We start from the raw sequence: 14779 nt of genomic DNA, 5'->3' as shown, positions 1-14779 counted from the left end.
TTGCACAAAGCCAGGGTTCCAGGCATGAACACGCAGCATTGCTAAAAGAAGCAGGAAATGTAAGTAGTCACAAGCCATCACCATCAAGACAGCCAGCAGCAAGGAACAGACAGTGAGTGTTCATTTGAGGGCATGGATAGATGCACCATAATACCTACATTAATGACTGAGCTGTAAGGCTAGTAAATGGCAGAGAGGGATTCCAACACAGATCTGACTGTAAAGCCTGAGGTCTTCCCGTTATCCACACATCAGTCCTTCCCACAATCAAAGGCAGTCTTCAGGGCTTCCCTGGTGGCGCAGTGGTTGAGAGTCCGCCTGCCGATGCAGGGGACACAGGTTCGTGCCCCGGTCCGGGAGCCTGCATGCCGCGGAGCGGCTGGGCCCGTGAGCCATGGCCGCTGAGCCTGCGCGTCCGGAGCCTGTGCTCCGCAACGGGAGAGGCCACAGCAGTGAGAGGCCCGTGTACCGCTTTTTTTTTAAAAAAAAAAAAAAAAAAAAAAAAAAACTACACTGTTCATAGGTGCACAGTGTAGGTGGGACTGCTTTACACTACGTGAGTCTTTTGAGTCTGTGTTGCATAACACTAGGCTCAACAATACCGCAGACTGTTCACAAATGACCACATGCAATCCCCATAACTTGGCAATTAAAATAAGAGTCCACAGGCAGCGTGATTAGCCCTCTGCAGAAGACATGTTCCAATCAACACAGCCACGGTGTGGTCAGAGGACGACATGGCTGGAATGACAACCAGAAAGTGGCTCCAGGATCTACTCTACAGGAGCCTGTCTGAAGAAAGCTGTGTTAACAGCAGTGGTCTGCTTAGAGTCCTTGACAAAGAAGACAGTTTGGAAGAATTTGTGAACCCATCTCCAGGGGGCAAAGGTGCCCCCATCTGGCCTCTGTGATTATCTGCGGTTGACTTCTTTACCTCAAGTGGAGACAGATGCAACAGCTATGAGTTATATGACACTAGAGACATTGTCACCGGCCCACCAACTCTCACTACTCCGGTCCTAAGCCCCCCAAAAATCTTCTGGTCATCATCTAACTGCTCAGGGGGCCTTTCCTCCAGGAAGATGCAAATCTGCTGACCAACTAAAATGAACGCAGTGTTCCACACGACAATTGTATTCATCAGTAGAAATGGCCCACTGCATGGCAGGCACAATGTTGGGTATGTTTATATGCATTAGATTGTTTAAGCCACATATCAAGGCAAGGTACCAACATTAAAGACAATAATAATAATAATAAATTAAGTTTCTGACACTTAAAAGACTTTCCCGGAGTCATCAAGCTATAGATGGCAGGGCTAAGTACTGAATTCAGGTAGCATTCTATAGTTTTACAAGAAATGTCCAAGGTCTAAGGATAATCTGGAAGAGAAAGGTAGACTTGTTGGTAGACTTCCTAAAAGTATATTTTGGATTTATAAGCATTGCTCTAAGGACAAAGTGCAGAAATTTTAGCAGATTTCCGAAAGGATTCTTATCCCAGAAAACTTTTAAGAATCACCAGCTGCTTTGAAGAGGACGTTATTTAAGAGATATGGGAACATATGTATATGTATAACTGATTCACTTTGTTATAAAGCAGAAACTAACACACCATTGTAAAGCAATTATACTCCAATAAAGATGTAAAAAAAAAAAAGATAAAGGATATTAAAAAAAATAGTCACAGATTTAAGCTTCAGTCATGGAGAAATAGTTTAAATATATTTTAATTGCCAACAAAGTAATTTCAAGGCAGTTACATGATAGTGAGTCTGGCCTTCTGCTCAAATCTCATTATATAACCCCTTTCTGGGCTCTCCCTATTCTTATAGCGTGATGAGACTAAGGCTGGGCAGTAAATAAACACGCACCGGCTAGAGTACACCCATTCTCTACCTGGCAGTCTCCGGCTCCCTACACAGCTCAGGGAACACCAGACAACACCCAGCACTGGCCTGGCCCATCTTGGGTTCATGGCAATCAGCCATGTGCAGGCTGAAGATGGTTGACATCTTCAAGTCTGAAAACTTGTTTCTTTTTTCATTAGACCTGACAAATAGTATGACTTTTTTAAGGGGAGGATGTGACAGATATTTTGGGGTCACTTTTGTGGGAAATAATCATTCTTTACGTCATCCAGCAGATAAAAAACAGGCAATGAAAGAAAAGCACACTCTATTTTTCTCAATTCTTTCCCTTGCCTAACATTTTAAATGCTTATTTAAAATTCAGAAATCTAACCTAATTTTAGCAATGTATAACTACAATATAAACTGTAAAGTCATCAGCACCCATAAATAAATATGGCAGTTGGCAGTAAAACTGATGTTTAATTATAAATCTTTCAAGGATGTTACCAAAAAAATACCACTCCAAGATGCTTTGGTCTATTATATCTCAATAAAACTGGGAAGAAAAAAGAAGCTTTGGAAAGAAAAGTTCTATTCTGGTTGTGATTATTTCACAGTTAATTAAAAAAGGATTTGTGCCCTTTTTTTTGGGGGGGGGTCACTTTTTCAAGGTCCAAAATTTTTAGCTTCCATGTCTAAGACTGTAGTACAGAATATAATTCTAAATTGGAAGTATATTATGGAAGCATTCATGTTGTAAATATTTGCTAAAAACATAATGATTATTACAATTAGTTATCTTAAATATTCTGTTCTTGAGCTCTTACTGATAAAACACAATTGTCCTCACTGGTTATAAAAAGCAGCTCAGAAAAATGAGATTTAAAAGCTGACTTTGTTTAAAAGTCTTGACATGATCCTTTTTAGAAAGATTTAGTGGGGTCTTTACAATATCAATGTTTTGATCCCAAAACTGACTTACGTGCAGCAGAGATGGCGCTAACGCAAATTTTGTTGGCATAACGTTTGCTAAGCAGTTGCTCCAAAAATTACATTCTATCATGATTTAAAAGGCATTTTTGATATTGATTTTACTAATAAATATGGATCAACATCAGTGAATCAGACAAGCCCATTATTACAAAGCAAGTCACTTTAAAAAGGTTTTTTCTCAGACCAAAAGTTATTTGTCTTACAATTGACACAGGATAAGTCTTTTACCAAATGCTTTACACAGGAGCAAGAGTTGAAGTTTTCACATTGGTCCATTATGTTTTAAAATATTTTATTCTTCAATAAGTTTAATGGTTTGAATTTTAACAAGCAATGACATATAGCTGCTCAATAAATACATATATTTGGCCTGAATTTCCTTAAAAAAATGACTATGGGTGTTAACTGGACTTATTGCAGCGATCATTTCACAATATATACATATACTGAATCATTATATTAGTTACACCTGAAACTAATATAATGTTATATGTCAGTTATATCTCAAAAAAACCTTTTTTTTATAGCAATTTGGCATTGCCCCAACACCCAAGCTCATGATCAGGAGGTTCATCTCAATTAAGAGGAAATAAAAAAGAAAAAATTATGAAAGATTCAAGTTTTTCTGAGATATGGGTGTGGTTGTCCAACTTACCTACTATAAAAGAAAATGAACATAAAACTTTAAAGTTCACTTTAAAATCTTTCTGAACAGAAAACAAAAAAGCCAGACCTTCCTGAACTGTCCTCCCAACAAATGACAGGGAGAAAATCTCCTCTGTCATTCAACAGCCTCCACCAATGACTCCACTATTTCTCGGGAACTAGGTTTCTGCGTGTGTATGTTTCCCAAACTGATTCCCAGATGCAGCCACGCCAATCTGCTTGCAGGCCCTGAAACGCCTTGTTAGAGCGCATCTCACACCCCATTCCTAATCCCTCTCCCATGCCCAAAATATACTCCTCACCCAACCAAGTCTATAACATCCTTTCAGAATCTCTCATAAAATTTACACGTCCCCATGTACCCTATCCCATCCCAGCTACATCTCTATTTTCGACATTCTTGAAAGAAACGTGCAAGTTGTACTGTTTATGTTTTCCCTCCCTGTGGGATAAGAAGCATACTCATTTCTGTCTCCTTTATAGCTCTTAATAATCTCCAATTCCGGGTACAGACCACACAGTGGGTATTCAGTAAATGTGTACCTACAGCAAAATAGTAATGCTGTGCTTCTTTCACACCTGACTTGATTGAAGCCAAAAGTGCACTTAAACCTGTCCCTAAACACACACACAAATAGATGTGTGAGCAATGCAATGATTCGATGTAAAGTTACATGAGCTCTGTTGGTATGGCCTTCCTGGTACGTGACAACCCCACCTGCAAGCTGCACTTCCGAGGAGCCCAGCTCCTGATCAACAGCAACACAAGGACATATGGCTCAACAGTTCAGCATCAGGCTTGCCCCACTTCTGGATCTGACACATAAGGTACATTGGGTTTGGAGAGGCATATGACTTTCTTGTAGCTGATTACAAACTGTGAGAGCCAGAAAGGATTTTTAAGATTCTCTCTCGCCTCAAGTGACAGCTGAGGACTGGCCCCGGGAAGTTAGGTAACGTGGTAAATAAAGGTCATGGTTGCTGGCATAGCTGGGTACAGGACCCAGATCCCCTTATCTTCCAGTCTAGCAATCCTTCCAAGCATCATGCTCCTCTTTCCAGTGATGTCTGTCTTCGGCTGCTATTAAAATAAGCTTTCCTTTTCAAAACATTCATTAGAGTGATGGAGGAAGGTAACAGCAATTGTTTCTTAGAGATACACAAGGAAACTAGCCCACTCAGAGACAGAACACACGCACACATCCCTAAACACACCTGCAACTGCAGTAACATTGTTTCTTGGCTGCTAAGAAGGCAACCCATCTCCAAACCTATGCAGCTGAGTGAAGTGAGGCTCCTCCGGACTCTGGACAAGCCTCAAGCTACTTTTGACCCATTTCCCCAAATGCTTAAGTAAGATATTAATTTTTTTTTAACTCTAAAATAAAAAGGTTGTCCTTTTTCGTTATCTGTAAAGTCAGTGAGAAATGTCATTCCTGATAATACTGGATAAAGAATTTCTTAGTGGGGTTGACTGGAGGGCAGAGTTAGAGATGGGGGAATCAATAAGAAACCAGTTTGGACTTCCCTGATGGCGCAGTGCTTAAGAATCTACCTTCCAATACAGGGGACACGGGTTTGATTCCCCGTCTGTGCGCCACACTACTGAGCCCACATGCCACAACTACTGAAGCCCGTGTGCCTAGAGCCCGTGCTCTGCAACAAGAGAAGCCACCGCAATGAGAAGCCCGCGCACCGCAATGAAGAGTAGCCTCCCCACCCGCTCGCCGCAACAAGAGAAAGCCCGTGTGCAGCAGTGAAGACCCAACACAGCCAAAAATATAAATAAATAAATAAATAAATAAATGAAATAAAACTAATTAAGAAAAAAGGTACATCTTTAAAAAAAAAGAAAGAAAGAAACCAGTTTGTCATGGTAGACCTTCAGCAGGCACTCCTTCAGGACTTACATTTTCTTAATACCACCTTTCCGTGTTGTCTACTTATTAACCCCTTCCCACTCACATACATACCAGACACACACACCCTTTTCTGAAAAGCTGGAGGCAGGGTCACCTGCTCTTCTGGGGCTCAGCCCCACGACTGTCTCTCCCATGAGCCCCTCCCATGTCCTCCTGCATGGAATTCCTGCAGCAATTATGTAATCTGAACGACATACTTCACAGCTTAATTATCTACTCCCATACTCATCTAGGTTTGCTATGCATGTGAGAAATTTCTTCCCAACAACACAAGTTTCTTGTAATCAAGAAACAGATCTCATACTTGTGGGGTTTTCTTTTCTAATAACCTCCTTGGTTAAGAACACAAGGATTAACAAATGAAGAAGGAAAAAAAAAACCCTGAAAAGTGATTCATGTACTATTTCTCCATTTATCATTTCATCTGGACAAGGTAATCAACTTAGGATATATCAACAATAGCTGTTGGTGGTTTAATTTTGTCTTATAGTCAATATGTCCCTAATTAGGTTTTCTCCTGGAGTCTTTTGAGAGGCAGACTGGCCTTTGGTTCTGTTTCAAATCATTCGAGGAGGAAAAGGTCCTAGAAATAGGGAGCAGAAATTCCAAGCAATTTTCAATTCGCCTTTGAAGTCGAATGAAACCTTAATAACTTGGGACCCCATTCATATTTCATAGTGATGCTTATTTGATCTTTCTCAATGTGAATTTTTTTGTGGCCAGGAACAACTTGCTCTGATTACTATGCTAAACTCAGCGCCCGCATTGTAATGATCACTTAAACGTTTATTAAGAACCTTCCTTTTTCTTCCTATGGCAGCCTATACTCCACACTCATTAAAAACCTGTCCCTAGGGCCTTTATACCTTGACAACCATGCCAATGGTTGTGCACAAAGTTTAAGAGGTGGGAGATTGCCCATCCATCACACTCTTTGAAAATTCAGGTTCAATCTGACAGACAGACCTGCCTTGTTATATAGTCAAGCCTCCTCTTTTCCCCGTATTTTTTTTACAAAGATTGTCAACGTAGACTAGATTTTCTGAATTCTTAAAGTATCCAAATTGTGAGGTCAAACAGACTTAGAAAGGTAGGACTCACACACAGGACACTTTGAATTGAGAACCTGACTTCTCACAAAGAAACTGGAGGCAAGCAGTTGTTTCCGAAATAAAAGGAAAACGTTCTATACACACTCTGAGTTCAGAATCACATTTTTTTAAATGTGATATTACAATAACCCTTATCTTCTCCCACCTCCCCAGTATCTGCAGTCTGTGATATTTTGTTTCTTTGCTTCATCCGTTCAAATAAATTTCTCATTAAAAAAAGAAAAACACTTAAGAACTATTTTTAAGTTTTTCATTAGCTTTTTCCTATCTCCCTTAAAAATGTCCTGGCTAACATTTATGGAATGTATGCCAGGTGCCAGCCCCCGAGCTAAGGGTTGAACTGGATTGGCTCATTCAATCTTCAGGGAAATTTAGGAAGCGGGCCTCGTTACGAGAGCAAAGAGCAGAGCCTCCCAGATCACAGAGCCTGCACCCAGGAGCCCAGGGCCCTCTGCCTCACCACCACGTCACACCTGTATCCCACATCTGCCTTTAGAAATGAGCACAGGCAGGCTTCCTGAAACGCTGTAGGCATGTCACCTCCACAGGCAACGTGTATCTCAACATTTACACAACAGAGACATCTCCTCCAACAGCACTTCTGCCTCCCGAGGAAGTTCTGACACTTAAAAGAAACAGTCATCTTTTTCAGGCCTCTTGTAGCCTCACCTGCATAACGAAAAGTTGCTGCCCTGATTTTTTTTTTCAGGGAAGCCAAGAGAAGCTGGAGGTGGGCAGAAGACACTGAAACTGGGGGCTGAACTATTCAGTCAATCTGAATCTGGTACCGGGCTTGATTGGTCCTCCCTGACTCTTTCAGGGACAGGACTTCTCAATCTTGCTAGAATGTTCTGCTGTCTACTGAACACAGTGAGGCCAATCCTAGTTCATCTGACAAGCACCTCTGTGCTTTCATGGTTCCGTCCTGTGAAATGACTAGCAATATTATTTTACCTTTTTACCAAAAGTTTTCAGAGTCGCTGAAGTTAGAAAGATGGATCACATTTTTTTCCCCCTCAGCTAGTCTCGACTCACATTCAAAAGCAAGGTACAGGGCTTTCCTGGTGGCACAGTGGTTGAGAGCCCACCTGCCAATGCAGGGGACACGGGTTCGAGCCCTGGTCCGGGAAGATCCCACATGCCGCGGAGCGGCTGGGCCCGTGCGCCACAACTACTGAGCCTGCGCTCTGGAGCCTGCAAGCCGCAACTACTGAGCCCACGTGCTACAACTACTGAAGCCCGCACGCCTAGAGCCCGTGCTCCGCAACGAGAAGCCACCGCAATGAGAAGCCCGCGCACGGTAATGAAGAGTAGCCCCCACTCACCGCAACTAGAGAAAGCCCGTGCACAGCAATGAAGACCCAGTGCAGCCAGAAATAAATAAAATAAATAAATTTATTTTTTTAAAAAAGCAAGGTACAAACAGGAGTCCTGGAAGCCTGACCAAGAGCCCAAGTTAAAGAAAATAGAAGAGAGAAAGTGTCTGTGTGCGTACATGCATGTGTGTGTCTGTGTGTGTCTGTGTGTGTGTGTGGACGTATTGTAAGGAAACTTCTGTTTCCATCCCAATTCCAGACACATCCAGGCTTAAGAAGTTACAAAACATAGGGAAAAACAAAGCAGAGTTTTGCTGGAGAAGTAATACAAATGGGAACATTTTTTAAGTCATTTTTCATATAATTTAAAAGGTGCTATGTTCAAATACAAAAAAAAACCTGAGATGTCTAATAGAACACACAATAAAAAGTGACTCTTTTTACAACACCAGATGCTTAGAGCCCTTCCCAGAAACAATCACTGTCTCTAGCATACCCTTCTACAAGTTTTCTGTTTATTTGCAGGTTTATCTGTGTCATCATTTTAGACAAATTTGTCTAAGCTGACAAATTATACCACACCTGACAATCAGGGCAGACCCAGGAAGACCTGGGGAAGCCATGGCATCCCGTGCCCAGGGCTCCATTGGGACGTGGACAGAGGCAATGAGAGCAGCGGAAGCACCGACCTAAGGATCTAACCTACAGCAAACGCGGGGAGCGGATACGGCTGAGAACTCCCCATCCAGTCAGAACTGATTCAGGAAATGACCAAGTACAGTCCAAGCCAGCCGGACGAACGGCCCACGACCTCAGGACAAGAAGGGAAGGGATGGCAGGGCCTGACGTAGCCACCAGGATCGGCACTGCTTGGGTCCCCATGCCACCTGCCTGGGAATCATCTACAACTTCCATGAAGTAAGAATGAGATGATGACTAACCCCTACTTTATAGTATAATCCTCTTCTGTACGCTTGATACAAAATACATATTAAGAAAGTTTAGAGAACTTCCCGCCAAGAACGTGGGCTCCAGGAGAGCAGGAGAGCTTCTGGCTTCTTCAGCATGACCTCTGGGGCCTAGATCCAGGGCTGGCTTTTGTGGACACCAGAGCCCTGGGTTCACAAAGGGAGCACCCTTGACTTAATGCCCTGCTGCCATTGTCTTGAAATTCCCAATAAATTCTGAACGAGGGATCCTACATTTTCATTTTGTACTGGGCACCACAAATGATATAGCCAGTCCTGCCTGGAACACTGCTTGTCATAGGGCAGGTGTCCAATTTATTTGTCAAATGTACACATGAGTGAATTAATGGAAGTTGCCTGAAAACATGGAACATGGGTCTACAGAACAAACTCAGCCTCCAGGCCAATTCTGGCCCTCCACCTGTTTTGGTAAATAAAGTTTTATTAAAACACAGTCACAGCCATTTGCATCTTGTCCATGGCTGCTTTCACTCTACAGCAGAGGGGTTGAGTAATAGTGACAGAGACTGTAAGGCCCAGAAAGCCTAAAATATTTACAGTCCGGCCCTTTACAGAAAAATGTTTCGGACACCTGCCTTAGAACACTGTCTCAAATTTCTCTTCCCAAATAATTAGAACTGCAGAAAAGGCAGGTAGACTTGTGAGATCTGGAGGGTCAGCCTTAAGCAACTAGCCATAAACGAACTATATCTTAGGTGTTTATCTTTAAAGTTTATGGGAGGTTTGCCTCTTGGACCCAAATACATTGATGTTTTAATGCAAAAAAAAAAATTTTTTTTTTTTAGTCTATAATGAGCTGGAAGAGTCGTTTTTACCCCTGAAGGTCCCCCCTCAACAAGGGTGAGTATACAAAGGGCAGAAGCACCACAGTTTGTACTGTGGCCTTAGTTCCTCCTCTTAATAGACCCAGTGTAGAAGGAAGGCTCCTGTAGCATTTAAGTGGCCACTGAACCTTGCCACACACCCGTCGTTTCTTACCGGCCCAGAAGCCCTGCTACAGAAGATCCAACAAGGACATTAAAACTGGAATCCTGCATGCCTATGTTCCTGACTGAATGTAATATAGGTCTACGCCCCATCGCACTGAGGGACTAACAAGTGGTTATATTATTTTTCCCCAGGCAGTTTTCAGAAACTATTTAGAGAGAGCTATTTCAGAACCCCGCTCTACCTGTTGGGAAGTGTTCAGACTTGGGACTTTGTGGGAGATTTTTTGAAGGCCAGCTTCCTCATAATGGTCAGTGGCATTTCATTTCTAAATGAAACAGTGTGCAGTACCCCCTTTCCACTGTAAAAATTCTTAATTTATTCCACGTTAGCAGCCATGCAAGAAGTACATTTTCTCTTGCTAGTCAGAGTGCTGGAGAGACAGTTTAGTACACCCCTGAGAGGATTTCAGGGGTGTTTGCCTCTGATCTCTGCATGCATTCTTTTACATCACAGGATCTGGAAAGGGAGCTTCTCCTGGGTAAAGAGCTAGAAAACAATGAATTCCAGCAGAGAAAAACAAGATACGTGAGAAAGGGAGGCTATAAGAGAGGCAAGGGGACTTTCCCTGGTGGCGCAGTGGATAAGACTCCACGCTCCCGATGCAGAGGGCCCAGGTTCAATCCCTGGCCAGGAAACTAGACCCCACATGCATGCCACAACTAAGAGTTCGCATACCACAACCAAGGAACCCACGTGCTGCAACTAAGGAGCCCGTGAGCTGCAACTAAGGAGCCCACGTGCCGCAACTAAGACCCGGTGCAAACAAATAAATAAATAAATATTAAATAAATAAATAATTTAAATAAAATGGTGTAGCTGCTGTGGAAAACATTAAAAAAAGAGAGAGAGAGAGAGGCAAGGACAGGCCCCAGGAAAGAAGGAACACCAGTGAAATCTCAGCTCACTCGGAGAATCTCTGTACAGTAACAAGAAAATAAAATTGAAAGAATGATTCATAGAGATGTCAAGGAATGCTAATCTTTGGAGACTCATACAGGAACTTTCTTTATTTGTGTTAGGGGAAGGGGTGACTTTATCCATTATGTCTTCATCCGTAATAAAATAATTCATGGGACCCAAAAGGACAGACATTGGAAACAGTGGGGCAAATACACAATCTGCTGACCATTTCCTGCCAGCTGTTGTCAATAAAATACCACACAAAAATTGTAAGCTGCTGACAGTATTTGTCACAGAAACCAGTAATGGGAACTCAGAAGTAACAACCCTGGGGAGGGGTAAATACAAGTCTCACTGGTGCTGTTGGGAGGCCTGTGGGAAGGGTCTGTTGTGGGTGAACCCTCTTGGGAGAACTGAACACCGCACAGCGTCTCTTCCCAACCCCTCAACCCCATAGTAAGTGCTGGCCAGCAGCCCAGACCACGTCTCAGTGGAGGACGGCGCTCGCTACTGCTGACATAATAGGCTTCCTCACTCAAGCTGGAATTTAAACCCCCAAAATAACAATACACACTAATCACAATTTACTTAAGCGTCAGACAATAAAACTGATATACTGGGTGCTGGAGAGGGGTTCCCAGCAGGATCTCCAGATTCAGAGTTAGCTATCTCCACCCTCACCCTCTCGGCTTCTCACTGTTCCTATTTCTCTGTAATACAGTGAGATTATGATGAACATGGGGAACTTGGAATTACCCTATTTAGGAAAAGGAAGCATTCATGCTGTTTCTAACATAAAATCAGATAAAGAAATAACTTCACAGTTCAGCTTGGGAAGGTGAATTTACTGTATGGTATTGTAAATTTAAATAGAGAAACATTTCAGATACTTGTTGATTCACTTAAAAATTATAATCAACCTATTACACGTGATCAGAAACAACTCTTTGATGAACGGTAACAATATTTTCCAAAGCAAAAAAAAAAATATTAGTGAGAAGAGTGGCACTGTTCTACTTTTTGGCAAATTTAATGTCAGACAAACTTAATGTCTGGCTCCATAGAAGACAGCTGGACTCTGCTACCACTTTTGCATTCACTCTGCTGCACTCTCGCAGGTCACGTGAGCCTTGAGAAAACTTCATGTACAGTCATGTAGGAATGAACGTGTAAAGGGCAAATAATATCTCTATGCTATTATGAAAATCGTTTTGGCCTTGTGGACCTCTAAAAAGTCTTGGGGGGCTTCCCTGGTGGCGCAGTGGTTGAGAGTCTGCCTGCCGATGCAGGGGACACGGGTTCGTGTCCCAGTCCGGGAGGATCCCACATGCCGCGGAGTGGCTGGGCCCGCGAGCCATGGCCGCTGAGCCTGCGTGTCCAGAGTCTGTGCTCCACAACGGGAGAGGTCACAGCAGTGAGAGGCCCACATACCAAAAAAAAAAAAGAAAAGTCTTGGGGACTCCTAAGTGTACCCAGCCCACACTTTGAGAACCACTGCCTTATGAGTTGGGAACAGTTATTATCTCCATTTTACAAATGAGCAAACTGGCATAGAGAGGCCAAGTCATGGTCCAAGGACACATTGCTGGGACAGGGCAGAGCAGATAAAATACAAAGAGCATGATACCCTCATTAGGTTGTTTGTTGCAAGAACTGACTGAGATCAAGAATGTAAAGCGTTGAGCATCCTCCTATCACAGGCACTCAATAACATCAATATTTCCCATTGGGCTAGATCTAGTAGAAAAGCCAGGGAAACTGCACATTTCTGATCAACTCATCATTTGACACCAGCAAGAAAACATAAAATTCCACTGCAGGCGTTGTCCAGAGCATGGACCCTACACAAGCTCTCGGAACGGAAGATTTTTGCTACTCAGAAACTCCAGGGCCTTACTCCACCCTCCATTAGGCAAAAAATGTGGCGGGCTGCACACATGTCACCTTCTTCCTTGGGAAACCTGAGCAAGCCAGGAGAGCTGCTCCATTATTTACAGCCTCCTTTTTTCATCATGCTATATTTACAAGGAACCCTCAACAAACAACAATGGCGCCTCCAGTCTGTGCAGCCAAACCTCTCCTTGGAAAGCATCTGTGGTCTTCCCATCCAGGGGCTCGGCACTCCACTTCTCTCCTTGTCCATCAACTTTCGTAACCCACATGGCCCTCCTCCTCCTGCCTGTGGAGGGTACTCAAGCCCAGAGTGCAGGTCACTTCTGTTCCTCCTCCGATTGGGAAGTGAGCTCAGCTGGGGAAGTGGAACTCATACAGTTCAGGCCACCGCACTCTCAAAACACTACCCTAAACAGAAGGCAAGAACAAGAGGTGCCTGAAGCTATTGCTTCCATCCAAGTGCAGGCAACCAGGATCTCTCACCTGGAGCACTGCAAACTGGTCTCCCTGTCTCCACTTCCACACCTCCTCACACACGTACCCCAGGCTGCTCTCCACCAACAGCCAAAGCGATCTTTTAAAAGTATCGAAGGGATAAAGTCAGTTCTCACGCTTAAACCGCTCCCAAGGCTCCCCCACTCAGTGGAAATAAAATCCAAACTCCTTAACTTGGTTTATTAGGACCTGCCTCGTCTGGCCCCTGCCTACCTTTCTCGCTACAAGCAAGGGTTCCTTCTCTCTGGCCTTTGCTCTCTCTGCTCCCACTACCTGTAGAGCTCCCCTAAGGACTTCCAACAGCGCAGAGGTCACCTCCTCAAGGAGGCCTTCATTTCCTGCCCGCTCTGCAGCTGCCGCCTCTCCATCCCTCCATCCGGTTGTACTTGAGACTTTAGAGCACTTACTCTCGGAAGTTATCTTCATTTTACTGGTATATTACTCATCTCCCTCCTTCCACATCGTCCTCCTAGAAGGTAAGCCGCCAATAGCAAGGACTCCACCTGGTCCCCGCGACATCTCCAACCGCCTGGCACCGCGCCTGGCACAGACTAAGCGCTCAGCAAACGGTGTAATGAATGAAGCGGCAGTGCCCGAGAGTCTCCGCCCCGCGCCGCGTGGGCTGCCCTAGGTGCGAATACACCTGGGCGCGCGCCTCCGCCTCCAGCCTCTTAGGCCCAGGCGCCGGGAACCAGAGCCCGCGAGATCCGCACTGAGCAGCCCCACGCGGTGAGCGCCGAGGGGGCTGCTTTCCTGACTCTGCGAGCGAGTGTGTCATTCATTCATCCCACAAACGTTGATCAGACCTGGCTAAGAGATCTCCCGAGACACTTGCGGGAAGTGTCACTGGTTGTCTTGTCCTAAACCGTGTAAGGCGGGGAGCGTTTGGCAGATCTGGAACTCTGCTGGCAAGAAGCGATTTCTTGCCTCGGATTTCTTTCTTTTCATATATATATACATATACACACATATTCATGCATTTTATATATATATATATGTCTGCAATCCAAGGGCATAGGTCATTTTAAACTGGCCCGGTTTTAAGACGTCTCTCCTAAGACTGGCGTGGAGCCTCTTATCTCTCTCCTTCTCCCCTTGGTTTTTCTTAAGTCTGGAGTTTCCACCTGGGCCGTTAGGAGTCTCCAAACCCCCAAGTTGTAAGCAGAGTTATGAGTGCATTTTTATGTTCGTTTGGGAGAGTCGTTTTTATCAAATATCTAAAGAGATCTGTGACCCTAAAAAGGTTACGAACCTTTGCCTGAGTGGTTTCTGGAAGCCAAAATTGGTGAAAATTCTCGGATCTGCCTTCTGCGGTGTGGTCCAGCCCAGGTGACCTGGAAATAAGGGAAGCTCCATCCATCTGTGCGTTGATGCCACATTAATCAGTGCTTTCTCTGTGCAGAGTCCTACAGAAGGAGGGTGGGAGATCCAGCTGGGACCAAACAAGAGCTTTCTTCTGAAGCTTATAATCTCTTGTGGCTCAACAAATAATAAACAAATAAATAGATCATTAGAAAGTAATGAGTGCTAAGTAGATGAGAAGATTTCCAAGAAGATGAGTACAGGTTTCTGGGACAGGCACAAGGGAAGCTACATTTATTTAGCTGGGGTGTCAGGGAGAGCCTCCCTCTGAGAAGGTGACATGAGATGT

General features: G+C 43.9%; 1 protein-coding gene across 1 annotated transcript in view; it reads right to left on the bottom strand.

Moving 5' to 3' along the window:
* AP1S3 (adaptor related protein complex 1 subunit sigma 3) overlaps positions 1-13554 on the bottom strand; it is a 54367-nt gene extending 40813 nt beyond the window's left edge. Inside the window, exon 1 of the mRNA XM_024763137.1 lies at positions 13342-13554. Within this exon, the coding sequence (XP_024618905.1) occupies positions 13342-13554 (213 nt within the window). The remainder of the gene's footprint in view (positions 1-13341) is intronic.
* Positions 13555-14779: the final 1225 nt, after the last annotated feature.

The sequence above is a fragment of the Neophocaena asiaeorientalis genome, unplaced genomic scaffold, assembly GCF_003031525.2.
Source record: "Neophocaena asiaeorientalis asiaeorientalis breed wild unplaced genomic scaffold, Neophocaena_asiaeorientalis_V1.1 scaffold86, whole genome shotgun sequence".
In the NCBI taxonomy this organism is placed as follows: Eukaryota; Metazoa; Chordata; class Mammalia; order Artiodactyla; family Phocoenidae; genus Neophocaena; species Neophocaena asiaeorientalis.
Note: the sequence above shows the minus strand (reverse complement) of the source record. Positions and strands in the feature narration are given on the sequence as shown.